This window comes from Diabrotica virgifera, chromosome 8 (assembly GCF_917563875.1).
Source record: "Diabrotica virgifera virgifera chromosome 8, PGI_DIABVI_V3a".
Taxonomy (NCBI): domain Eukaryota; kingdom Metazoa; phylum Arthropoda; class Insecta; order Coleoptera; family Chrysomelidae; genus Diabrotica; species Diabrotica virgifera.
Window position 1 is genome coordinate 57,257,630 of NC_065450.1, and position 27,959 is coordinate 57,285,588.

The following is a 27,959-nucleotide window of genomic DNA, read 5'->3' on the forward strand; positions in this document are numbered from 1 at the left end:
ACCTGCCACACGACCTCTCGCCTCGCCCGCCAAACTCGAACTCTCATAATCTCTGCTCTTATAACATTACAGATAATTTTGTATTGTTAGGCTTATAGATTTAATATAAGTCTAAAGGTACACTTAAAACCAGACTGTCTTAGCAGATACCTTCTTTTATCCTTTATACTATGTTATCAACCAGTAGTTAAATTCAGCCATAATAGATATAATGTATTCATTCTGTGAACTTTGGTTTACTGTGCTCTGGAGGTGATCGTGTAAGAGTGTGTTATAGAGGTAGCACCTTTTATTGGAACGACCACATCAAACGTCATCGACGGGAGATAGTTTTTTGATAACTGGTCCTCATAAGGCACCCAACCCTCACTTATGGCTCCACGTGCCACATTCCGGGCAACTGCATTGGTCTACAGGCTAAACTAAGTGAGGGTAGCCAGACATAATGATAGGTTGGACAGTGGCAGCTGGCTGTTACAAAACTGACCATGCGGCGAGAATGATAGCCACAGAAACGGCATATATATGGCGGTACAGAAGGCAAAGGGAAACCACTGCACTATTTTCCCAAGAGAATTTCTTCCCATAACGATGGCAATTTCAGTAAGTGAAGATGGAATGTGTAGCGACCCGACTCACGCTCGGCGCCATCTCGTTTCCGGGTCGGATGGTGTGAAATTTGCTACCGGCTGCCAGGGTGTGAGGGACTAGGCAACTGGTAGAAATTGTGCGACTGAATCCCAATTTTCATTTAATTTAAGAAAATGTCAGCGAATTGGTACATGGAACGTCCAGGGACTGATTCAAAACCCTGGAAAGTTACACATAATTGAAAAAGAAATGGCAGACCACAATCTTTCGGTACTGGGACTCTCAGAAACTCACTGGAGAGGAAAAAGACATTTTAAAACAATTGCTCGCAACGTCGTTTATTTTTCAGGCCCAGATAACAGAAGTAAAAATGGAGTCGCAATAACTGTACCCTCTAAACTTAACGACTGCTTAATTGGATATAATACTATTGATGACAGGATAATATTGCTTAAAATGAGAATATCCACCAATACCCTACACCTTGCCCAGGTGTACGCTCCTACAACAGCTGCACAAGAAGAAGACATCAACAGGATTTATGGTCGTCTAGAAGAAACTGTTCGAGCTATTACGAATTGTGGACTCGTCATAATTTTAGCATATTTTAAAGCCAAAGTGCGGTCATCTAATAAAAATATTGAAGGAGTTCTGGGCAAACATGGACTGGGACAGAGAAATGAGAATGACGACCGTCTAGTGGAGTTCTGTGTAGAACAACATCTTACAATTACAAACACGTTATATCAACGTCATCCACGGAGATTATACACATGGCGTAACCCAGATGGACGAACAAGGAATCAAATAGACTACATCCTAATAAGATCAAGATGAACGTCGTCCATCAACTGTAAAACATATCCTGGCGCAGACTGTAAAAGCTATCATCAACTCCTGGTATTGAACGTTCGACTTCGTTTTAAAGTCCCCAAAAGGAGACTCCAGAGCAAAGTCATGTCTTTAAATCTAACAAAAATCAATGAATTCCAACAAAACCTAGAAGAAGCTCTTTCTTTAGACCAATAGACCACGGTAATAAGCTCGAAATAGACTAGATGTTCGGGACACTCAAAGATCCTGATAGCTGACTACTTTTTTAGTTATTGTATACCTATAGGATGAAAACTACCTGTTTCCTGCCTAGATTTCTCGTCCGTTTTTTAATTATTAACAATTTAGTGCAAAAATCGCGATTTTTTTCGATTTTTTGCACCCCATTCAAAAGCTAAATAGTTGACATAAAATTACAAAATTTTATTTTTTAGAACATTAAAAAACCTTCAAAGTGCCGATTTTTGAAATTTAAAAAGTTAATTTGTTGCTACGCAAACTGCAAAATAACTGAAAATGGTTATTTGTTAATAACTTTTACAAAAACTACCTTAGAACTTTAGTGTTTCACCCAAAGTTGGGTATTGGGGTACTTAACAAACCCTTAAAATCAGTAGATAGGTAGCCACTTGAGGACACTTTGACTTTTGACCCCTGACGACACAATCCTTCGAGAATCTTCGACTCACCTTAGATAGGTAGCCACTTGAGGACACTTTGACTTTTGACCCCCTGACGACACAATCCTTCGAGAATCTTCGACTCACCTTCACAAATATATCTAGCCGTTTCCACACTACCTATTGAGGTAAGCTAGCCAGTGCGTTGCACAATTTTTTTAAAATTTCTAGTCGCTAGATGTATTGCTCTAAATATTCGTGGCCCATAAAGCTGAACGAAAAAGACTAACCCATTTCACTCATTTCACGTTTTTCACAGTCACTATCACAAGCGGGAACAAGCACAGTAGTAGAGAGGTAGCCACTTGAGGACACTTTGACTTTTGACCCCTGACGACACAATCCTTCGAGAATCTTCGACTCACCTTCACAAATATATCTAGCCGTTTCCACACTACCTATTGAGGTAAGCTAGCCAGTGCGTTGCACAATTTTTTTAAAATTTCTAGTCGCTAGATGTATTGCTCTAGCCCTTGAGGACACCTTGACTTTTGACCCCTGACGACACAATCCTTCGAGAATCTTCGACTCACCTTAGATAGGTAGCCACTTGAGGACACTTTGACTTTTGACCCCCTGACGACACAATCCTTCGAGAATCTTCGACTCACCTTCACAAATATATCTATTTTGCAATAACATAAGACAGAAAATAATGAAGATAGGGCAATTCTGAGTATGCCAAATGAAAGTAGAAAACTGATACTAGAGAGATTTTGCACCTCTTATTTTGCAATTCCGTTATGGTTATCGTTATACTACGTCTGCGCAGTAGCGAATATATGATCCGTTATCGTTATTAAACATAAGGGATTCCGTAATTTACGGAGGTTTAAAGTAGTGCTTATCGTTATCGTTATAGTAATGGTTAAATTGCTTTGTTGCCATAATGTAAAAAAATCAGTAAAATGACATTTACATAGATTCTAATTTTGATTACCTATAAATTAAAATATCAAAAACTGTTCAAGTATATGCTTAAAATTACAATAACGTTGTGAAGTAAGGTTATGTTTAAATAACGATAACGATGACACGAAAAACCTACTTGACAGGCTGCAAAAACTCTACTTTTTAACGTTGCCGTAATCGTTATGCTTAATAAAGTTAACCATAGCGGAACCAAAATCAGCGGTTATTTTAAGAGGTGCAAAATCTCTCTACTATCAAAATGTACTAAAAAACGATTAAAAGATTATCTAATATAGTCAAAAATCCTAATGCCAAATTTGTGAAATTTTGTAGTTTAAAAACATTTAGAATAACTTTAAAAATATTGTCTGTAGAAAAAATCATTTTACATATTAGAAAAACTAGTATTTTACACGAATTTTTAAAAATGTAGTTTAATTGGTGACTAGTCGTGGTAAGTGAAGGGGGAGCTGGGAACCGACAAATGCACGAGTTCAAAAACTATAAAATGCAACTTAAAACTACTATCATTTTCTATATCTCGGGATCTACTGAATATATTTGGGTCGTTCTTTTTTAATTTGTATGTAATTTTTCTGTACATTACAAATATTCAATTTGTCTAGACATTTATTAATTAATAAACAGTCTAATTTGTTTAAACAATTTTTGAAAAAATAATTTTTTCCCAAAAATCCATGATTTTAATCATACTATCCCTATTAATCATAGAAAAAGTTAAGGCATACTTTAATAAATAAATTATCTTCAATAAATAATTATCTAATAAAAATCATTTATTTATTAAAGTGTACTTTAATAACTTTTTCTGTGATCATTGATGATACTATGATTAAAAAAATAGATTTTTGTAAAAAAAATATTTTTTCAAGAATGGTTTAAACAAATTAGCCTGTTTATTAATTACAAAATTTATAAACAACTTGCATATTTGTAATGTACGTAAAAATTATATACCAATTAAAAAATAAAGATCAAAATCCATTGATCCGGAGATACAGCAAATTATATTCGTTTGAAATTGCTTTTTCGGTATTTTAACTGACTGGATTTGTAGATTCCTCCTAGTGATCGTTTGCACTACATATTTGAAAAATCGTAGAGGGTGCTGTGAAGGTATAATGTTTGTGCAAATTTTTTAAGAAAAAATACAAATCCCATTCTTTAAAATGGCGTTAATGAGATTGCTTAATTATTATAAACAAATTAGCTGTGAATTAAAAAAACATATGGATAACTTTGTCCCAATTGAGCCCAGGCTAAATTTTTTTTATTTGAAAATTCGTGTTAAAATACTATATTTTCGAATATATAAAAAGATTGTTTCTATGGACAACATTTTTAAAGTTATTCTAAATGTTTATAAACTACAAAATTTTAAAAATTTAGCATTAGGATTTTTGACTATGTTAATTATGTTTTTATCTTTTTTTAATACATTTTGATACTATCACTCTTCTACTTTCATTTGACATACTCAGAATTGTACTATGTTCATTATTTTATATCTTATCTTATTGCAAAATAAAGGTCTCTGGAATAAACAAATAGAATAACTCTTAAACTAATTAATGGATCGGTCTCAAATTTTGAGGGTTTGTTAAGTACCCAATATCCAACTTTGGGTGAAACACTAAAGTTCTAAGGTTGTTTTAGTTAAAGTTATTAACAAATAACGGTTTTCACTTATTCTGCAGTTTGCGTAGCAACACATTATCTTTTTAACTTTCAAAAATCGGCATTTTGAAGGTTTTTCAATGTCCTAAAAAACTGAATTTTGTCATTATATGTCAACTATTTAGTTTTTGAATGGAGTGCAAAAAATCGAAAAAATCGCGATTTTTGCAGTAAATTGTTAATAACTAAAAAACGAACGCGAACTCTAGGCAGGAAACAGGTAGGTTTTCTTCCTATAGGTATACAATAACTAAAAAAGTAATCAGCTACCTGAATCTTTGAGTGTCCCGAGAAAATCCTTATTACCCTGGACTACAAGTAGATAGTGACCCTGAGAGCACTTAAATCTCTCTCAAAGATAAGGTAATCGAGGCTGCAAAGACTCTGAGGCAGCGGTATCCACTGGCCGTAAGCCATGGATATCCAGATAATACGTGGACTGTGATTCAGCGCAGAAAAAAACATAAAACTAGATACGGAACAAACGATGAATACAGAGCGTTATCGAGAGAAATCCAAAAACAGTGCCGCTAAGATAAAGCTGATTACATCTCTCAAATATGCAGAGATATAGAGGAACATGGCTGTCGAAATAAACCGAGGGACTTATTTCAGAATACCAAAATCCTTACCAGAGAATTTAAACCTCAAACGTGGTCTGTAATAGATAAGGAAGGTAATTTAAAGACCGATACTAATGAAATATTGGAAACATGGCGAAACTACTGTGGCGAGCTGTATAAAAATAACGAGGTATCAGCAGAAAATCAGTGGCCTTCTGACTACCCTAGATAACCTACTGTCTTACTCGCTGAAGTCAAAGATGCAATTAAATCACTAAAGAGAAATAAATCCCCAGGGATTGATTCAATACCAAGTGGAATACTACAGTTTCTAGATGACAAAGGATTACATACCATCCATCCTATCTGTGTCGCTGTTTGGTAGGAAAATGGCCATCTGATTGGTGTGCCTCAATTTACATCCCACTACACAAGAAAGGAACTACTACCAGATGTAAAAACTACCGCACACTCTCACTAATAACACATGCTAGTAAAATCTTGTTGCATACGTCGAAAACAGATTGAAAACCTATCTACATTACCAAATACCTCAGGAACAAGCGGGGTTTGTAAAGGGTAAAGGAACAAGGGAACAAATACTGAACCTGAGACAACTCATTGAAAAGTAGAGAATTTCAAGTACCTATGATTATATGCTTCGTTGACTAACAAAAAGTATTTGATTGTGTAAGCTGGATAAATCTGTGGTCAATTTTAATAGAAATGGGCGCACCAATCCACCTGGTGACACTTATTAAAAATCTGTACCAGTCTAATATAGCGACAGTACGACTAGATCAAAAGTCCTCAAACCAATTCAAGACCGAGAGAAGTGTTAGACAAGGATGCGTGTTGTCACCTGATTTATTTAACATTTATGATGAACATGTAATGAGGATGGTTTTAGAAAGATGGGCCGGTGGAGTAACAGAAGCTGGTAGGAAAATCTCCAATTTAAGATTTGCTGATGACACTACACTTACAGCAGCAAATGAGCAAGAAATGGTTGATATTCTGCGAAGAGTTGAGTACAAAAGCAATAAAGTTATTAAAAAATAATGGTGGTCGACAGATTCGACACTATTCAACTGACTAACATGTGACAGGAATACCAGATAGTAAACACCTTTGTCTATCTCGGATCTAGTATAACTAACGATGGTAACTGTGAAGCAGAAGTTCGGAGACGTATTGGTATGGCAAAAAATACGATGAGTCGCCTAACTAAAGTTTGGAAAGACAGATCTATCTCTGAAAATATCAAGATGAGACTGGTGAATGCCCTTGTATTCTCAATATTTCTATACGGAGCAGAGATTTGGAATCTTCGCGCATGCGAGCGCCAAAAAATTGATGCCTTTGAAATGTGGTGCTGGAAAAGAATGCTACGCATACCTTGGATAGCTCATAGGACAAACGTTCCCATTCTAAACCAACGCAATATTAAAATAGGCTGTCCACAATATGTCTGCAACGAATTCTGCAATTCTTTGGTGACGTGGTTCGCAGTGGTGACGACAGTTTAGAGAGATTAACTGCTTCTGGAAACGTTCCGGGGAGAAGATCAAGAGGACGATCAACAACTAGATGGTCTGACCAAATAAAGCATTCAGCTGGAAACTCATCCTGCGAAGCTCTTAGAGCAGCTGAAGATAGAGACCAATGGAGAAACATTGTTAGGAATGTTGGAGGAAATCACGATCCTCAGTAATGGGGAAACAACAAGAGAGAGAGAGGAGGTGATCGTAGAAGCTTTCTCTTATATTTACATCTGTGTTGTTCTCAGGTGTACAAATTTCTATTACATTGAAAGCCTTCACATCTACTTTAAGCTTTCATCATCATCATATATCATACATCTCCAAGTGGAGCAAAGGACACCTTGCGGTGTTTCAAATGTAGCATGAGGAATGATGGTGAGGTTGCTAGTCCCACGCATCATCTGTTGAGTTCCGTCCAATTTTGTTTACTAGTTTTCTCCATTCTCTTCTGTTTTCTGCTATCTTTTTTGCATCGTTCCATGTTAAATTATTTTCTTTGAGTTCTTTCTCTATTGTTCTTTTCCACGTATAAGATGGTCTACCCATTCTTCTTTTGCCTTGAGCATTGTAATGTAGAGCTTGTCTAGCAATATTTGTTGCTGGTTTTCGTAAGGTGTGTCCTATCCACTTCGATTTCCGTTTTTTATTGTATGTTCTATCCTTTCTTCATTTGTTATTCTCCACAATTTGTCATTAGTAATTTTGTTTGGCCAAAATATTCTCAGTATAATACGTAAGCACCTGTTAATGAAGGATTGTATTTTCTGAAAGAATTTTTTATGGTGTTTCCATGTTTCTGCTCCATATAACAGGACAGACTTTACATTAGTTTCAAATAATCGTAACTTTGTTCTTCTGCTGATGTTTGTCGAGGCCCATATCTTGCTCAAAGAGTTGAAAGCGTTTTGTGCGAAGCTTATTCTTTGTGCTATGTCCTTTTCTGTGCCTCCTGTTGTGTTTAGCAGACTGCCCAAATAACAGAAATCTTTTACTTCTTCTATTTGTTTCCCTTCCAAATATATATTGTTTCCGTTCGTTTCCCCATTTGATAGTATTTTCGTTTTTTTTTCGGATTTATTTTTAAGCCGGTTGTTTTTGCTATGTTGTTCAATCTGGTGATTTTGTTTTGCATGTGTTGTCTGTTTGATGTTATGAGACATATGTCGTCAGCGAACTCTAGATCCTCTAGTTTTGTAAATGGTGACCATTGTATACCTGTTTTTTTATCTTCAGTTTGGTTCATTATCCAATCTATGACTATTATAAACAATGTCGGTGACAAGACACAGCCCTGTCTTACTCCTTTTTTGATGCTTATTTGTTGGGATAGTTCCCCTTCATGTTCAACTCTGGCAAAACATTCGTCGTAGAAAAGCCTTATTACTCTTATATATTTGTCTGGTATTCCATAGTGTTTTAATATCCTCCACATCATATTACGATTTATTGAATCAAACGATTTTTCGAAGTCTACAAAGTTGATATAAACTTCCTGATTCATTTCTGCTGATTGTTCCAGGATGATTCTTAGGGTATTTATATGGTCAATACAGGAACTGTTCGGTCTGAATCCTATTTGGTTAATTCTTAATTTTTCATTTATGGGATCTTTAATTCTCTCCAATATTATTCTGGCCATTATTTTGGTAGCTACAATGAGAAGAGTGATTGGTCTCCAGTTTTCGCATAGTGTGAGATTTCCTTTCTTTGGTAGCTTTATTATAACTCCTTCACCCCAATATTTTGGTATCTTTTCCTCGATCCAAATTTTTTTAAATAGTAAGTAGTACATATCCACTGAGAAGTTTAAGTGTGATTTTATCAGTTCTGCGGGAATTCCATCAACACCAGCCGCTTTGTCGTTTTTTGAAAGGTTTACGTACCTTATTTCGTCATACCTTACCTTATTTCGTCCTTCGTAAATTCGTCGTTTCTTATGATTAATGTTTCGTTTCTCTCAGTTTCTTCCCTCTCTATTTGTGATTCAATTCCTTCTTCATAGAGTTCTGCGAAGAATTGTGTCCATCTTTGGGCAATTTATTTTTGACTTGTGAGTGTTTCTTCTTCTTTCCCCATTAGTTTCGTTCTTTGCTGGCTCTTGCCCCCTTTAATTTCTTTGGTTATTGCGTAAAGTGTCCTTGTGTCATGCATTATCGCTGCTTTCTCTGCTTTTTCTGCCATTTGTTCCATATACAGCCTTTTATCTGTTCTGGCTTGTTTTTTAACTTCTTTATTTTTTTCTGTGTATTTTTCCTTCATTTCTTTTTGTTTTATCGGGTTTTATCGAGTTTAAGCTTTATGCAAGCTATTCTCTCTGAAACATATTTACAGTCTTCTATTTATTTTGTAAGCTTCTGGTGTACTAATAGTACTAATACTTCTTTGGCCACCTTTTCTTTCTCACTACCACTGTAGGCCTTTCCTTTTTTTGTTTGCCTCTTGAAGAGTATAGATATTCTTCTTTTTAAGTTCTTTGGTTATTTCTGGTTCTCTTATGGTTAGTGATTTTACTTTACACCGATTCGAAGAATATTTTGCGTTTTCAGTTTTCTCGCACTGGTTGTCATTGTTCATAGGTCCTATTCTTATAGGCATGTCATTCTCTATGAGCAATGTATTTAAAGTCCATCAGTTGGGTACTAACCTCATTGAGGCTCCCTCATCTTTTATCCGGGCTTGGGACCGGCAACAGTACTCTTAAGTGACTCGGTCTACTAAACAGCACTGTTGGCTGAGTTGAGAAAAATATGTAATATTCTTAAATCATCTTTTTGGAAATGGAACATGATTTTTATTGTCTCCAAAAGGAAATATGGCGCTCTATAAGAGGTCACAGAACGGAGGTAAAGGAACTAATAGAACCAAAACACATAGAAAAGAATACATGGATTGTACAAGAATTACCACAAATGAAGATGTTAATATAAGTACGCAGGAAGTACGAAAAACACTCGAAAATCTGAAGAACAGAAAAGCTGCAGGTAAGGATGGAATACCAAACGAATTACTGAAATATTGTGGAGCAGCAATGACAGAACAATAATTAACAATAATAATTAACAAAATCATAAAACACAGTAAAATACCAGAAGAATGGAGGACGAGCGAACTAACTGTACTATTCAAAAAACGAGATAAAAAGCAGCCAGAAAACTACAGAGGTATTAACTTGTTAAATACTACCCTAAAGTTACAACTAAAATCTTACAAGACGTAATGAATCAGAGGATAAGTTTAGCAGATGAACAGCAGGGTATTCGTACTGGAAGATCGTGTACAGATATTCGTCATAAAGCAAATTACTGAGAAATCACAAGAGTATAATCGACCAGCAATTGTATGTCTGATTGACTTGAAGAAAGCATTTGACAGAGTAAGACTCAAAGATGTAATCCATCTTCCCTCTAGATATCATAAAAACTATTGGAAACATCGACCAAAACAACAAAATGGAAGTCAACAGATGGACAACTTACAGAACCTACAGATATAGGCAGCGGAATAAGACAGGGAGACTCATTGAGTCCTATGCTCTTCAATTTAATCGTGGATGAAATCATCAAAAACGTCAACAAAGGACGAGGATATAGAATGGGAAACAAAGAAGTAAAAATACTCTGCTATGCAGATGACGCAATATTGATAGCTCAAGATGAAGATAGTCTGCAAAGATTAGTCCACAGATTTAACATAAGAGCAAAATTCAATATGACAATTTTATCTCAGATAACCAAAACAATAGTAATGAGTAAAGAACCAATCAGATGTAAAATAGAAATAACAAGTAATGGAAATAAAATACCTTGGAATTACATTGTCAAGTTACGGAGACCTGCACAAAAAGGTGAGAAATCAAGTACAAAGAGCAAATAGACTGGCAGGATGCCTTAATAACACTAATATGGCGAAACTGGCATATTAACACTGAGATGAAGTCTAGAATTTTTAAAGCCACTGTAAGACCAATAATGACATATGCATCAGAAACAAGACCCGATACAGCCACAACACAAAGACTACTGTAAACGGCAGAGATGAGAGTACTGAGAAAAATTACAGGAAATACACTGAGAGATCGAAAGAGGAGTGAAGATATCAGAAGACAATGTAACGTACAGAGTATAAACGAATGGACACTAAATAGAAAAAGAGAATGGAACAACCACATAACCATGTGGAGGATGGGGGAGACACGTGTGGTCAAAATAGCAAGAGATAAATCACCAAGCGGTAGAAGAAGTATCGGCCGACCGCGCAAAAGACGGAGTGACAACCTTCCATAGAGGTATCAATCCGCCAATGAAAAAGCAGAATTGCTTATAAAGAGGAAGAAGAAGAAGAATACTTCTCTGAGCATTTTCTTTTCCCATCTTTCCAATTTCTCCGTATCTGCTTATTTTATTGCCCATACTTCGCTACCATACGTCAATATGGGTCTTATTACCGTTTTATATATTCTCAGCTTTGTTTCTCTCGATACATATTTCGGTTTCATCAGCATCAGTGTTCTTAGGCTTCATCATTTATTTCCCTTTGCTGATCTGGCATTCAGTTCCCATTCTTCCTAACCTTTGTCGTCTATAATAACCCCCAGATACGTAAAATGGACCAATCTCTCGAAATTATATTCCCTTGCTTCATTACATATGTCACTCTTATATTTGCTCACTATTTCCGAGTATCATGTACTTTAATTTTTCTTTTTTGTTGTAGGTCAAAATATTTTGCGTTCTTTTCTAATCTTTCCATAACATTTCTTACTTCTTTTCTTGTTTCCATTAGAACAGTAAAATCATCAGCGAAGGCCAGATATTGATGCTCATTGTTGAAGATGGATCCGATTGTTTTAACTTAAATAATTTTAAAGATTTGAAGTTTTAATAATCTTTAATAATTTACTTTTGAATAAAAAATACTAAACCTTTTTCAATTTCAGGCATTCCAGCAACTCTGAACTACGTTCCATTGAACAGTCCAGTCAAAAATCCCCGATTAATTCCATACCCAGATTTTCCCTCCAATGAACTGGGTAATTGTGAAAATGGTTTGAACACCGTATACAGGATGAAAGCTGATGAGTGTGAGCGCTTATGGGTCCTTGACACTGGTACCTTTGGCATCGAAAACACCACTCAGAATCCATGTCCATATGCATTAAATATTTTCGATTTAAAGACAAATAGAAGAATCAGAAGATATGAGTTCCGTCCAGAAGATACTAATAGTGATACCTTTATTGCTAATATAGCGGTAGAATTAGGTGCTACATGTGATGATGCCCATGCTTACTTCAGTGATGAACTCGGTTATGGCCTCATTGTTTATTCTTTTAAAGAAAACCAGTCTTGGAGATTTAGCCACAGTTATTTCCTGCCTGATCCCTTAAGAGGTGACTTCACCATAAACAACCTAAACTTCCAATGGGGTGAAGAAGGTATCTTTGGATTAAGTTTAACACCAGTGCAACCTGATGGTTACAGGCTTTTGTACTTCAGTCCTCTTGCATCTCATAGAGAGTTTGTTGTTTCGACCAAAACTTTGCAAAACAGCTCTAAAGTTGGAGATAGCTGGAAAGAGTTTTATCCTTTAAATGAAAGAGGTCCTGACTCTCATACAACATCCAGAGTTATGGATGAAAATGGCATTCAGTTTTTCAATTTGATCGATCAAAATGCAGTTGGATGTTGGAACTCTGAGACTCCTTATACAGCAAGAAACCATGAAGTCGTCGACAAAGATGATAAAGGTTTAATTTTTCCGTCTGATGTTAAGGTTGACAGAAACAGAAATTTATGGGTGATATCTGACAGAATGTCTGATTTTCTATTAGCTTCTTTAGATTTCAACGACATAAACTTTAGAGTATATTTTGCACCTATTGACGTATTAATCAAAAACACTGTGTGTGAGAGTAGAAAATATGATGGAATTTTTGGATATGACAATCAACATTTTTCAAAATTCCCATCCCACAAGTATTATAGTATATATGGGGGCAACTTCCTGGTATAATGTATTAAAGATCTTTAATAAATTGTCTATTTTCATGGTTATGAACTTGTTTTATTTTACGCCAGAGAAATAAGGCAAAAATATACCATGTTCGGGACACTTGAGCAGCCAGGTTGCAAATGGGTTTTTTGGGTACCATATACCTAATCTAATACATTATAAATACAAAAATGCCCGTCACAGTTCGGACGAGAATTTTAGTTATAAACAAATAAGTATCAAAAATGTCAGTTTTTTCGTTTAAATCGCCACAGGTAAAAATAGGGTAATTAAATATCTTATTTATAGTATCCTTCTTTCAGTAGATGAGCAAAGGTTTAAAATGGCAGTTTTTGAATTTTAGGCCGATCATTTGTTGCTTCGGAGATTTCAAAATAAAACTAAAATTTCGAAAATAAAAAAATTGCTATTACTTTTGCGAAAATTAGTTTTAAGACTTTCATACTGCATGAAATGTTGAGTCAAACAGTACATATAATGCACAAAAAAATTTAAGGGGGGTATAGTTAATTCTACGTTTTTTGCATAACTTTAAAACGTTTTCTCTTGAAAGTGATAGGGTTAAATTAAATGGGTAAAAGGATATCTTAAAGAACAACACTTGAAGATTATTCAGTTATATTTTTATTGAAAAACATTAAAAAATGAAGCAGTGATGTCATATTTAAGTAGGTGATCCAAAACAGAAGATTTGCGGTGTACACCATATCTTCGGTGAAAAAATCGAAAAAAAAACAAAAAAAAAGTGTGTTCGGTAAAGAGAAAAATGGTAATATAAACCAAAAAAATACTAAATTAGGAAAAACTCGACGTCACTACCTAGTAAAATATCTAAAAAAGAATTGTGCAAAATTTCAGAGAGATCGATGCATTACTTTTTGAGTTATGATGTACACCGCGTCAAAAAAACATGTTTTTCAAAAAACACGTTTAAAAAATGTAGTTTTGTCAATATAATACTAAGAAAATTTTTGTATATACCCATATCTCCGTCAATTTTGCTCGGATTTACTTGAAATTTTGATGGTATACTCTTGAAAATATTTACAATCAAATAAGCCAATAAAAAAAATCGAAAAATAATCAAAAATACTATACCCCCCCCCCCTTAAGACGATTCCTCAATTAGTTTAAATATTATTCAATTTGTTTATCCCAAAGAGCAAATCATTATTATCTTCTGAACAATAATATTATTGTTCAGAAAATAATAATAATACAGCAATTCTGTAGAAACCACGTGAAAGAAGAATATTTATGTTTTCAAAGTATTTAAAAAAAATATATTAAAACGTCATTTTTATCACTCGGAAAAACATTTTTCTAAAGTATGGTTATTTTTGGCTTATAAACAATTTGAATAACTTTGTTAATATTGACTCTAGAATAAAACTACTTTGTAATTTGAAAAACTGGCATTTTTACACGAATTTTCCGAAAAGCCTTTTCGCCTAGGTTAATCACGGTCAAAGTTAAGCACTTTTTTATTTAATTCACAGCTACTTTTTTTATAACAATTAAGCAAGCTAACTGGCGCCGTTTTAAAGTTCAAGGTATATAGTTCATGTGTAAAAGTTTGAGTAAACTTTGAACTTTAAAAAAGTGGTTAATAAAGCTTTAAAAATTGCGTCCTAATGAAATCGATTCGTGGTGGGTGGAGGGGAAATATTAAAACCCGTGCACTCAAAAAATGAAATTGATTCTTCAAACACATGCTGCAATTAATATCTCCGGAGCTTCTTGATGGATTTTGATCATAACTTTTTTTATTTTTATGTACTCGTAGCCTTGTAGAGTACATTATGTACACATATTCCCACCTAACATTACAAAATGTTAGGGGGAAGTCCCCCTCTCACTCAGGGATATGAAAAATGTCTTACGACCGATTCTAAGGCCTACCGAATATACATATATAATTTCATAAAAATCGGTTGCTTATAGAAGAGTGAAAATTAAGGGTTATGTGTTTTTTAATTCTACAGCATATAAAATTAAGGTATACAAATTTGTCAAAAAAAAATTTAAAAAAAATGTCAAGGGTGCAACCCCCTTATAATGTATGGGTAATTAGAAACTGTTCTCAGTCCTACAGGATATACGTCTAAAATTTCATAAAAATCGGTCAAGCCATTTCGGAGGAGTATGGTAACTAACACTGTTGCAGGAGAATTTTATGTATACAGAAGTAACTGTAAATTAAATAATAAAAGTGGCTACCTTTGCCAGCAATTAACCTTTTTTTTTTTGGACTGAGGTGGAACGCTCTTAGCTGACTAGGGAAGATGTCCCTAGTACTGTTGGACTCGGACAGGAGAGGAGAACACGCCAAGGCACAGAGACCAGAGTATGACCCATGTGTCCCGCGTGCCCCCCATAACCAGCCGCCTACCAACTAAAACCACCCCCTCTTCCGACCCGGAATATCCCTGAACGTGTTCAGTGGATGAACGAAACATGGGGATATTCCGCGCAGTCTAAAAAGGATGTCTGGAGATATCTTACGTGTTAAAAAATCCTATTATGCTTGCCTAGCACCTGCCTAAAAGCGGCAAACGCTTGTGGACTAGGTCCTGGCTCAAAAAGTTTCACCAGAGCAGCGGAGAAACTTAGCTAGAGGCATTATAGTATCTATGGTCCTGGATCAAGGATTCCTCTCAAGAGGAAGAGAAAATTGTCTTTAGTAAAGAGAATTAAGGTGTTGAAAATTTGTATTGGACCACCATAATAATTTTTTTAAATATATACATATATATATATTTTTTATATACATATATTTCATACACGCATATATACATACACATACACACATACGTACACATATACATATATTTTTTTTATTTTTTTTGCATTTTTTTACGTTTTGTAATGGCCTGGAGTGACCCACCTCAGCCATTTTGCTCCAACCTTTCCATTAGGGACTTACGCTTCATTATTTTTGTTACAATATCAATAATGGTTTCAAAGTTGCTCTTACTGCTAGTCGCTATTCGCAGAAAATTATCAGGTCCAAAGTCGCCTAGCCTATTTCGCAGGGTGCCCTGCTCACGGGCGAAAACATTGCATCTAAAAATACAATGTTCCGCATCCTCCCTCACGTGGCAGGTTTGACACGTGTCATCGTTTGATTTCCCGATTGCGAAAGTGAATGCTCTGAAGGATCCATGTCCTGTTAGAAATTGGGTAAAATAATAATTGACACGCCTAAACTTGCAGTCGTACCACGTCCCAACATCTGGGATCAGCCTCTTAGTCCACTGGGCTTTCGTGTGCTCTGCCTCCCATTCCCTTTGCCAGTCTTCTATGATCCGCACGCGTGCGATTGACCTTACTTCCGGTACGTGACCATTGCCGTTTTCGTATAATAATTGGCGTTCCTTGGCTAATAGGTGAATGGGGGGCTCGCCCGCTATCACCTGCAAGGCCTTGGTAGAAGTAGTTTTATATGCACTGGTGACTTTCAACAGAGGTTTACGCTGCGCTCTTGTTATCATATCCCTGTACTTTTGGTATCTTAGTACCCCGAACCAGACTGGGATTCCGTACAGAAGGGTAGACTGAACGATATGTAGGTATAGCCTTCTCCTGGAACTGCTCGGACCTCCAATATTAGGTGTAATTTTTTGGAGGGCCGTCGTCTGCACTTCCGCCTTCTTCACCACTCTTTCCAGGTGTTTAGTGAATCTAAGTCCTTTGTCGAGGTCTATACCCAGATATTTAGCGCAGCGCGTCGCCTGGACGTTGTTATTTCCTAAGCGGAACAACAAGTCTGGCCCATTTTTCGGGGCTTTTAGGATGGTGACCTCTGTTTTGACATCTGCAAGTTCAAGGTCATTGTCAATCATCCAATCATTCACTTTCTTGTAGCAATCTTCTACGGTCTCAACTAACACCCGATACATGTCACTAGTCGTGAGAATGGCCAAGTCATCGGCGTAGGCCACGGCTACACTATCTCTGCCATATGGAATCTCTAGCACTCCATTGTATAGAATATTCCATAAAGTTGGGCCGAGCACCGAGCCTTGAGGTACCCCGGCTGTTAGCTTTATATCTATATTTTTCTCCACAGTTACATACCTATCTGTGAGGTAGCTTTTAACAATGTTTTTTAGGTATTCTGAGATATTGGCGGCTTCCATTTTTTGTATAATATAACCCCAGTTTGCACAGTTAAACGCATTTCTGACAGCAATTAACCTAGGCAAAAAGTTTTTTTTTGAAAATTCGTGTAAAAATAGCAGCTTTTGAAATCCCAAAGTCGATTTACTCTACAGTCAATAATAACAAAGCAATTCAAATTGTTTTAAGCCAAAAATAACTCCACTTTGGTAAAATGTTTTCGGAATGATAAAAATTACTTATTACAGATTTTTTAAAATGCTTTGAAAATATAAGTGTTCTTCTTTCATGTGGTTTTCACAGAATTGCTGTGTCGTTATTATTTTCTGAACAATAATATTGCAAAAAAAAATCTTTTGTGTCTTGAAATTTTTTGTGCATGATATGTACTGGTTGTCTAAACTGTTCATGCAATATCAAAGTCTTAAGTTCATTTTCGCAAAAGTTATAACAATTTTTTTATTTTCGAAATTTTAGTTTTATTTTGCAATTTCCGAAGCAAAAAATGATCGGACCAAAATTCAAAAACTGCCATTTTGAACATTTGCTCATCTACTAAAAGGTGACATTTGCTCATCTACTAAAAGGTGAATGTTCTAAATAAGATATTTAAGTACCCTATTTTTAACTGTAGCGATTTAAACGAAAAAAAAGCCATTTTTGACGCTTATTTATTAATAACTAAAATTCTCGTCCGAATTGTGACGGGTATTTTTGTATTTATAATGTATTAGGTATACAGTGATGAGCGTACTAATAACCGGCAAAATAGCGCAAAAGATGGAAAACATATTAAGTTGTGAGATAAAAAGAGACGAACCTAATGGAGATGGTTAATTTAGCGATAGTAACTTATAGATTGACATTATATTGATTGTTTCCCACCTTTAGATGTATCGGACTAGTTTGAGAAATGCCACTGTCACAGTGACAGTTTTAGTTGACATACTCCTCTGATACGTGTAAAGGTGGGAAACAATCAATATAATGTAAATGTATAGGTTAATATCGCTAAGTATCCCAGCTCGACTAGCTTCATTTCTTTTTATCTCACAATTTAGTATGTTTTCCATCTTTTGCGCTATTTTGCCGGTTATTAGCGCGCTCATTACTGTATAGTACCCAAAAAACCCATTTGCAACCTGGCTGTTCAAGTGTCCCGACAAAAACCTTATTTCTCTGGACTATTTGCCCCTTTTTATAATTTTTTAAATTGTAAGGTACTAACCACGTAGGTGTTACCATTTTGAAATCCACTATTGACTTAGGACCGTGAGTACGTCAACCTTAGCTAGGGTATTTCCTCTTCACCATCACAAAGACAATCATGGACATCCCTACCCTGAATAGCTCTTTCCGAGCTACTTTAGCTAATCTCTAAGACAAACAAAGGTAGCAAGAACTATCACAAGAAAAATCAAAGCATAATAGCTACTTTAGCTAATCTCTAAGACAAACAAAGGTAGCAAGAACTATCACAAGAAAGATCAAAGCATAATACAAATTTAAATAAACAGTCTATTCAGTATAGGGGAGTGCAATTAGAACGAAAATATGCATTGTTTCGGAAAAATTCAAACAAGCTTATATTTTTCTAATTTTTTTCTTGTTAGTTTATACAGGGTGAGTCATGAGGAACTGTACATACTCCTACCTCGTATAGAGGCCCCTCTGGGGAATAACAAATGACCGTTAAAAAGTGTCTACTCCCATTGTTTATTAATATAGAGGGCGAGTTTCGAATTTTGACAGTTTGTATTCGTCATAATTTTTAAACGGTCAGATCGATATGTCTCTTATTTTGGTCAATCGTTACACTATTACCACCTAATCAACTGATTTATTCAAACGAGAAAAAAATCAGGTCCGGCTTTAAAAAAATTAGTTCGTTTAGGTCTTAGAAAAAATTTCACCCTGTATATGCTTTTTGAAAACTCTAATATGAATTTTACAAATTAAACAAATGGGCAATTAAAATGGCATATTTATTTTTTCCCCACACGATTACTTAATTTTTTATAAAAAAATCAAATTTGACTATGAATTAAAAGTTTGGTAAAGTGAACCATAGATTTAAAAAATTAACTTTTATTAAAAAAATTAATTTTTTTTAACAAATATTTAATTTATGTTACCACCCAATCAACTGATTTAATCAAACTAGAAAAAAATCAGGCCGGGATTTAAAAAATTAGTTCGTTTTGGTCTTAGAAAAAATTTCACCCTGTATACGCTTTTTGAAAACTCTAGTATGAATTTTACAAATCAGACAAATAGGCAATTAAAATGGCGTATTTATTTTTTCCCCACACGATTACTTAATTTCTTATTAAAAAATCAAATTTGTCAAAATCGGAATTTTACCATAAAAAAATGAACCAACGTTTTTCTTAAAATTAAAAGCTTCACAATTTTTTTTCTATGCCACATCTAGATATAAACTCATACCACTTCTCTTTGGACTCTATAGTTTAACATAGACTTGATCAAATAGATAAATTTAAAATTTTTTCACTTAATTTTTGCGATTTAACTTTGTAATTCACGAATCTCCACCTTTTATTTTTTAAAATTCATAACTTTTATGAGAAGAAGACTGAAAGTCTACAACAATTTTCGTAGTCTTCACAATGGTAAGAGATATGTGCTGTAAAAATTTCAGAAAAAAAATATTAAATTGGAACAGGGTTGTAGCGAGTTAAACCGTGATTTCATTTTTTTTTCATTGTTGTTTAAAATTCCGATTTTGACAAATTTGATTTTTAATAAAAAATTAAGTAATTGTGTGGGGAAAAAAATAAATGTGCCATTATAATTGCCTATTTGTCTAATTTATAAAATTCATATTAGAGTTTTCAGAAAGCGTATACAGGGTGAAATTTTTTCTAAAACTAAAACGAAATAATTATTTAAATCCGGGCCTGATTCTTTTTAGTTTGAATAAATCAGTTGATTGGTGGTAACATAAATTATATATTTGCTCAAAAAAAATTAATTTTTGTAATAAAAGTTATTTTTTTTTAAATCTATGGTTTAGTTTACCAAACTTTTATTTCATAGTCAAATTTTATTTTTTTATAAAAACTTAATTAATCGTGTGGGGAAAAAGTAAATATATAATTTTAATTGCCTATTTGTCTAATTTGTAAAATTCATATTATAGTTTTCAAAAAGCGTATACAGGGTGAAATTTTTTCTAAGATCCAAACGAACTAATTTTTTTGAAGCCGGCCCTGATTTTTTCTAGTTTGAATAAATCGATTGATTAGGTGGTAATAGTGTAACGATTGACCAAAATAAGAGACACATCGATCTGACCGTTCAAAAATTATGACGAATATAAATTTCTGTCAAAATGCGAAACTCGCCCTGTATATTATTAAACAATGGGAGCAGACACTTTTTAATAGTCATTTGTTATTCCCCACAGGAGCCTCTATTCGAGGTAGGAGTATGTACAGTACCTCATGACTCACCCTGTATACATGTTAAAGTAAAAAGTTCTACTCGCAGATTTGGCCGCTTATTGTTTATTAATTGTTTAAACAATAACAATTGTTTTGTATAAATAATTTTAAAAATATCGATAAATTCATTATTTTACTTTGATCAAATATGTTTCTATTTTGTTTTTGATTATGCTGAATCCGAATATGGTATTGCAATAGAAAATTCCTATACAGAAGCTCTTATACAGTGTGTCTGCGTAGCTAGGAACCACATGGACAACTTTTTTATTATAAATTTTACGAAAAAAAGTTATTCTTAATAAAATACTCTGGATAGTCAAAAATCTAAAACTCAACCATCAGATATCAAATTTTATCAATTTTATACGAGTTATGTCAAAAATATGAATTTCGTTAAAGAGTAAAGTACCTTTATATTCCAGAATATCAAAAACTATTATGGAAAGTAGTTTGAAATTAGAAACTATGTCTAAATATACAATTACATCATTCTAATCGAAAAAAAATTTTTTCTCAATTTACGGATACTCATCATCATTTTATTACAATTATGAGAACTATTTTATTATCACTTTTACGAAAAAAGTTATTCTTCATAAAATTCTATCCCTGGTCTAAAATCGAAGATACAATCATCAGATATCAAACATTTTAAATTTTATACAAGGTATGTAAAAAATATGAATTTTTTTTTAAGAGTTAAGTGCCTTTATTATTCTCAATATTTTACTTAGAAGGATATAATTGAACATTAAAACAAATTTTTTAATTCCAAACAACTTTTCTTAACCCTTAAGTACTAACACCCCGTCTCTCAGATGGCATCGCTTGTCGATAGTGAGATATTTCCCCTCCTAGAAAATTTTGAAGGTCGCCCGTTTATGACTTTTCAAATTGGGTTGTTCTTTAGTAGTATTGAATTCGGCAAATTGCTGCAGGTTTTTATTCGAAAGATAGGTCGGTTCAAAATGCGATTTCCGTCTAATAAACGGGGTGTTAGTGTTTGTGCCCAGTTCGTCATTACACATAATGTGCCCCAGTTCGTAAAAAACATCAAATAAGGAAATAAACACTCTGAGGAAACTCTTTTAAAATGGTTTGATGAGGTAGTAGACGACATAAGTGAAGTGAAATCATTTTGTGATGAAAATGTTGCCACTGACTACCATTGCTACACTGTACTAACTATAGTACCTGTCAGTTTTGAAAACATTTTTATTTTCATCTTTCTTACTCTTTGTTTAACTCGATTATAAATTTTTATTAAGATTCTTTAATTTGTTTAATTTTTATCACACTTTTTTTCAGGAGTAAAAAGGTACCTAAACAATCCTTCCATTCTTGCTATAATGTTTTTTATTTTAATAAATACAGAAAAACTACATTAAATACTGTGTTTTTTAGATAATCAATACTTTCAGTAAGTCATCGAGATATTTTTTTGCATTAAAATATTTAACAAAAACAAAAATTACCATTAAAATGTTAAACCCGTCTGTCAGGCGGTTAGTTAGTGTTTACGCCATTGACTTAAGATGTTAGTGCTTAACCCTTAAACGCCCAAGGGTGGTTAAAAAATGTCCCTAATGCGTATTCCCTTGTAACATAATTATTACGTGTTTAAATTTTTTTTAAAAATTATTTATTGTTAAAAAGACAGCCCATTATCGAATGTTAATTTGGTTCTACCAATATTTTTGAAAATAAAAGCAGCATCTTGAGTTAAATATGGATGGGCATAAGTACACCCTTGGCAAAACTTGTTACTAAAGGTTTCTATATAATTTCTCGTTGGTAGGAAGATAATCCATATAATTATCGATGTATAATTACATAATCTACATAATTATCCGCCAATGAGGAGGCTGAAAGAAAGAATATGGAGAAAATCGACAAATCTGAATTACTGGTATGTTAATTTTGATGTACCGGGTGTCCCAATAAGAATGGCTCTCGGCCATATCTCAGGAACCGTTTATAGTAGAGCTTTGAAATAAAAATTTTTATAACAAAAGTTGCCTCAGGAAAAGCCTGGAAATTATTTTCATAATTGTGGGTTCACCGCTAGACGGCGTAATTGAATATCAAAAATAAAAAAATTAAATTTTACAAAATTTTCCCAATGAAGGGGCACTGGAAATCCGATTATTGTATTCTTCATCAAATTCTGTGCATATTTGATTTAACAAGTTTAACTCTACCTTTGCAAATAAGAGGTGGAGGTGAGTGGGAACCTTGTTATGAAAAAATGGCTGTTAGTCCGGTTCTGCTAAATCAAATTTTGAAAACTGGGTCTTGTTGAAGACAGATCTTTTTCTTTAATGTAAGCGTGATAATTTTGAACCATCCTAATAATTAATAAGCCAGCTGGGAGGCGTTATTTAATTTTTTCAGAAATCTAGTTTTCTTTGGAAAATATTAAATACAAGTATGCATTTTTAATCATACTTTATAAAATTAGATTAAATTAGCAATAGAATAGCGAAAACCGCATGTCGATACCTTTTTTCTATCTCAAGATATCTCGAGAAACGTGTAAATTTTATACATAACTGTTACTATCACCGGTAAACTAAGTTAATGAAAAGTAGTGTGCTGTGGAAAAAACCAAAATAACATTTTCCAGATGTCAATGTATAAAAATATAATTAATTAAAACAACAATATAAAGAGAAACAATACTATTAAAATTAAATATAACACAGAACAAAAAGAACTTCTTAGTGACGACCTAAATATTCAAATTGTTGCCCATCATACACTACTCTAGAATACATTATCCAGAGAATACTAAACGCCATTCAAAGCATATCGACAGCAGAAATTGAGACTGCTGTTCAATCTACTCTTGAAAGAGTAAATGTTTGCAACGAAAATGATGGGCAAAAATTTGAACGTTTATGTCATCACTAAATAGTTGTTTTTATTTCTTTGTAATAGAACTTTTCAACGCTTCTCATTTGTTTCCAGCCTCTGTCATATGCTGTATAATCCGTGTATAATATTAATATACGAGATATGAACGAGGCTCGAAACAAATGAGAAGCGTTGAAAAGACCTAATATTCGTTGACAGCTGGAAAATGTTTCTTTGTTGTTTCCATAGCACACTACTTTTAATGAATTTCGTTTACCGGTGACAGTAACAGTTATGTTTTTAAATTTACACGTTTTGTAAGATATCTCGAGATAGAAAAAAGGTATTAACATGCGGTTTTCGCTATTCTGTTGCTAATTTTGTCTAATTTTGTAATATGGTATTAAAAATGCATGTTTGTATTTAATATTTTCCAAGGAACACTAGATTTCTGAAAAAAATTAAATAACGCCTTCTAGCTGGCATATTACTCAGTAAGTTGGTTCGAAATCATAACTTTTACATTGACGAAAAAGATCTGTCTTCAACAAGACCAAGTTTGCAAAATTTGATTAAGCAGAACCGGACTCGCAGCCAGTTTTTCATAACAAGGTTCCCACTCACCCCCACCTCTTATTTCCAAAGGTAGACCTAAACTTGTCAAATCAAATATGCGTAGAATTTTATGAAGAATACGACGATCGGATTTCCAGTGCCCCTTCATTAGGAAAATTTTGTAAAATTTAGATTTTTTAATTTTTGATATTCAATTACGCCCTCTAGCGGTGGTCCCACAATTATGAAAATAATTTCCAGGCTTTTCCTGAGGCAACTTCTGTTATAAAATTTTTTATTTCAAAGCTCTACTATAAACGGTTCCTGAGATATGGCCGAGAGCCATTCTTATTGGGACCCCGGTACATTGTAATTTTGTTGTAAGGTTTGTAAATTGTTTATATTAATGTTTTAGAAGATGCTGTGTTTATTAAGCATAAGATTCTTAAGTTTAATCAATTCTAAACAACTCTCAATAAATATATTAGCTATTTTCGAGGTGGATATTTTTTACCCACCCTTGGGCGTACATGGAACCTAAAAAAGGTTGGGCGTTTAAGGGTTAAGGGTTAATAACAATTTTCGATATTGTGAAATGTAAAGGTACTTTACTCTTGAGTGAAATTCATATTTTTTGACATACCTCGTATAACATTAATTAAATTTCATATTTGATGATTACATCTTATTTTATACACAATGCAGAGTATTTTATAAAAAATAAGTTTTTTTCGTAATTTTTTTTTATTGGCTTTAGGATTAGACCATGCGGCCAGAAACAAAGTAAATAGTACATACATAAACATAATATATCTTTAAAAATAATAAATGATGGTTTTGCTTGTTTTCGATTCAGAGGGTTGCACACCAGCTAGACAGGCTCTGTTTCTACCATTTCAGGCGTCCTCAGTAGCTTTCGTTACTGTGCCTACCTCTGGACCGAAAAACAGCTCTACCATCATTTTAAAGGGAATCTGAAAAATAATTCAAATTTCCCGTCAGACGCGATACAGCGACATCTACTAACCCTCTGGTGTTTCACCATCAGTGATTTTAGCCCAAACTTCATCATCAGAGACTCTCCGTAACACTGATGGTGGTGTAATTTCAGTGGTGCTCCAATCAAATAGTTCAGTAAAGTCATTCGCATGAAAGGTCGAAAGACCCTAACTGTTTCTCTTTCTGTAGCCAACATCCTTGCTTTGATTATTCTTCGGAATCCTAATTCTCTTATGTGTTTCCTTTCATCCACTATCATCCTCAGTAGCAAATTTTCTGGGTGGGAAAAATGCATTTCTTTCGATTACAGGATCAACTACTTTAATCAAGTTCTCTGGTAGCAATCTGGTTGATTTGATAGTCTCAAAAACGTGTTCAGGTCCATCTGTTATGTATTTGCTGTACTTTATTTTGAACCATACAGGCATGTATGATTTAAAAATGAAGGATACTAACAATTTATTTTCAACTAAAGACGTTTCCACACTTACATACAGTCTCAAAACTCTGTTAGCTGTAGTCAACCATCGAGAGTGGAAAAGTGGACCCAGTTCTCGAACAGATAAGTCCACAGGGCAGTTGCCTGACTTTATCGCATAACTTATGTCTAGAAGATACTATTCATCTTTACTCAAAAGACTGCGATTAACTAGTCCTCCTAGTGGTTAGGAACGAGATGGTTTCATAAGATCTGCCGTAGCATCCAGAGCTTCGATGCCAAGGTTTGACAGCAAGCACAGCTTTAACGTACCCACTCAGAAATAATGAGTAAAAGACTCTTCCTAAAGTCAAAATTTCATTTAATTTGTTGACATTGTTTAGCTACAATTTGGTTTCTGTTTTCTTTCAATTAAACATGTTATTAAAATTATAAGTTGTTTTATTTATATCCTTTATAACTTTAAACACACTATAATAATTCTATTCCAATTAAATGGGGTGATGGGGTGTAAAGTAAAAGAACAAAAAATGGATAGTAGAGTGTGGAACACAACATAGTAGACCACACCTTTTTTTAAGGTGCTAATATTTGAATTTTAACAATTTTTTAGTATTTAGACCTACCGCAAATTAAAAGATATTGTCTGTTTCAAATTTATTTCCTATTTTTTTAAACTATTAACTAAACAGTTTTCACTATAGCACGTTTAAATATTATTGGCTAAAGATTGTAGAAATAATTGAAAAATGTCTTGATTTCTGAAAAAAACTAAATTTTAAGTATGATGCGCTAGCTGGGGGTTCAATATATAACTTTATTTTACTTTGCATTTTACTTATACAGTGGAACCCCGTTAACTCGGATTAATTGGGACCGCGGCAGATCCGGGTTATCGAAAATCCGGGTTATCGAAAATCCGGGTTAGCCGGAGAAAATGTTAAAAATTAATAAAATATGGTATGCTTACAGATAAACTCCGTTATAATTGTCACACAGACACTGGTAAACCACGTTCGCATTCCACACAAAACCACACATACAAAGCGTCGTCAAAAGTCTCATTCTTAGCTTTATTAGCTTTGCACCGATTAAACTGTCTTTTGTTATCATTTTGAAAAAAAAAATTCTTCGATTTTAGTTCTATTTTTCTTCCAGTCCGATACTGTAGATGTACCGACACCATAATATAATGCTGCAAGATTCACCTTTATCAATTCTACTTAATGCTTCTAGTTTCTTTCCCATTGTCACTACAACATTTTTACGTTTTGTTGCCCTTATAGACAAAAGACACGCAAACACAAAATCTGAATAAATTTACGAACGATTACAAAACGGAAGCGAACAATAATACGACTTTACTACACACAATACCGTCTCTGATGTTATGTTATTTAATAACAGTGATGACTAAGACCATTGTTAAAAAAAGAATTTTAATAGTCTTTTCTAAACAATGCTAACACAGACAGTTTCAAAAAAATAAAGGATAATACAGGTGCCTGTTGTTTTCGACAATGAATGTGGTGTACCATGAGTAATTTTTACTCTGGTATATGTAGTTCAATCCGGTTCCATTATCTCTCAAATATTATATTACATAGAGTTGGTACAAAACCTCGTGAACCTTGAAAATGCGTATGTATAACCGAAATAAAATGAAGCCAAAAACATACGACTATTTTATTTGCTGCGAATTGCGCGACAGGGTCCCATCTGCACCCTGATATTTTCAGTAATGTCGGTTTCATCAATCGTTTCGTTCGTATATTGACGTCACCAAATGAATGAATTAGGTTCACGAGATTTTGTAACAGCAATACATTTTTATTGTTGAAATGTTTGTCTGATAAAAATCGGTCCGGGTTAGCCGGAGTTCCGGGTTGTCGGGGGCCGACTTATCGGGGTTCCACTGTATACCCCAAAGGCAAGTGTTCCGCGGTATAGCGATTAAAAAATGAAACATTATTGTTTTTCGACCCACCCTAATATACAACTTTCTAAATTGGAATCTACAAATAAGGACCGATAATTTACCATACAATGAAACATATACAGAGTGGGCCAAATAAAAGTGCCCACCTCCATATTTGGCAGTATTTATTAGATTTTAATAAAATGACGAAACAGGTCGATTTTGGACCTAAAGGGGACATTTTTACGGTAAATACATCTGTCATTTGTGAACCCCCTCCCTTCCACATCCCTCACCCCTTATTTTTAAATAGGGAATAGGGGTCGTGTGCTAGCTCATTTGAAAGGTTATTAAATTCTCTATTTAGTAATATAAATATTAATATAATTTTTTATACAGGGTGTCCAAGATTTTTTTTTACATTAAATTATTTGACACAAAAATAAGAATGTATGTAATTTATTTAATTCAGAATACATTCTACTGCTGTCATAAAACAGAAAAAAATGTTTTTTGATAAATAAACATTGCTATTTGCTTAATTTCAAGTTCAAGCTGCCACCCATCTGCCTCTTGGTAGGTTGAATATTGAATTTAAGCAACAAACAATATTTATTTATCAAATAAACATTTTTTTTCTGTTTGCTATCAGCAGTAGAATGTATTTTGAATTAAATAAATTACATACATTCTTCTTCTTGTGTCAATTAATTTAATTTAAAATAATTTTTCTTGGACAAATAATTATGCCAATGTTAATATTACT

At 33.9% G+C, this 27,959-nt stretch overlaps 1 protein-coding gene across 4 annotated transcripts in view; it reads left to right on the forward strand.

The window, feature by feature from the left end:
- The window catches only part of LOC126889912 (protein yellow), a 138,803-nt gene extending 125,928 nt beyond the window's left edge, over positions 1–12,875 (forward strand). For all 4 annotated transcript variants that reach the window (XM_050658634.1, XM_050658635.1, XM_050658636.1 and 1 more), the window contains exon 3: positions 11,759–12,875. In XM_050658634.1, coding sequence (XP_050514591.1) covers positions 11,759–12,834 — 1,076 coding nt within the window. In that variant the 3' untranslated portion in view covers positions 12,835–12,875. The remainder of the gene's footprint in view (positions 1–11,758) is intronic.
- The last annotated feature ends 15,084 nt before the right edge of the window (positions 12,876–27,959 follow it).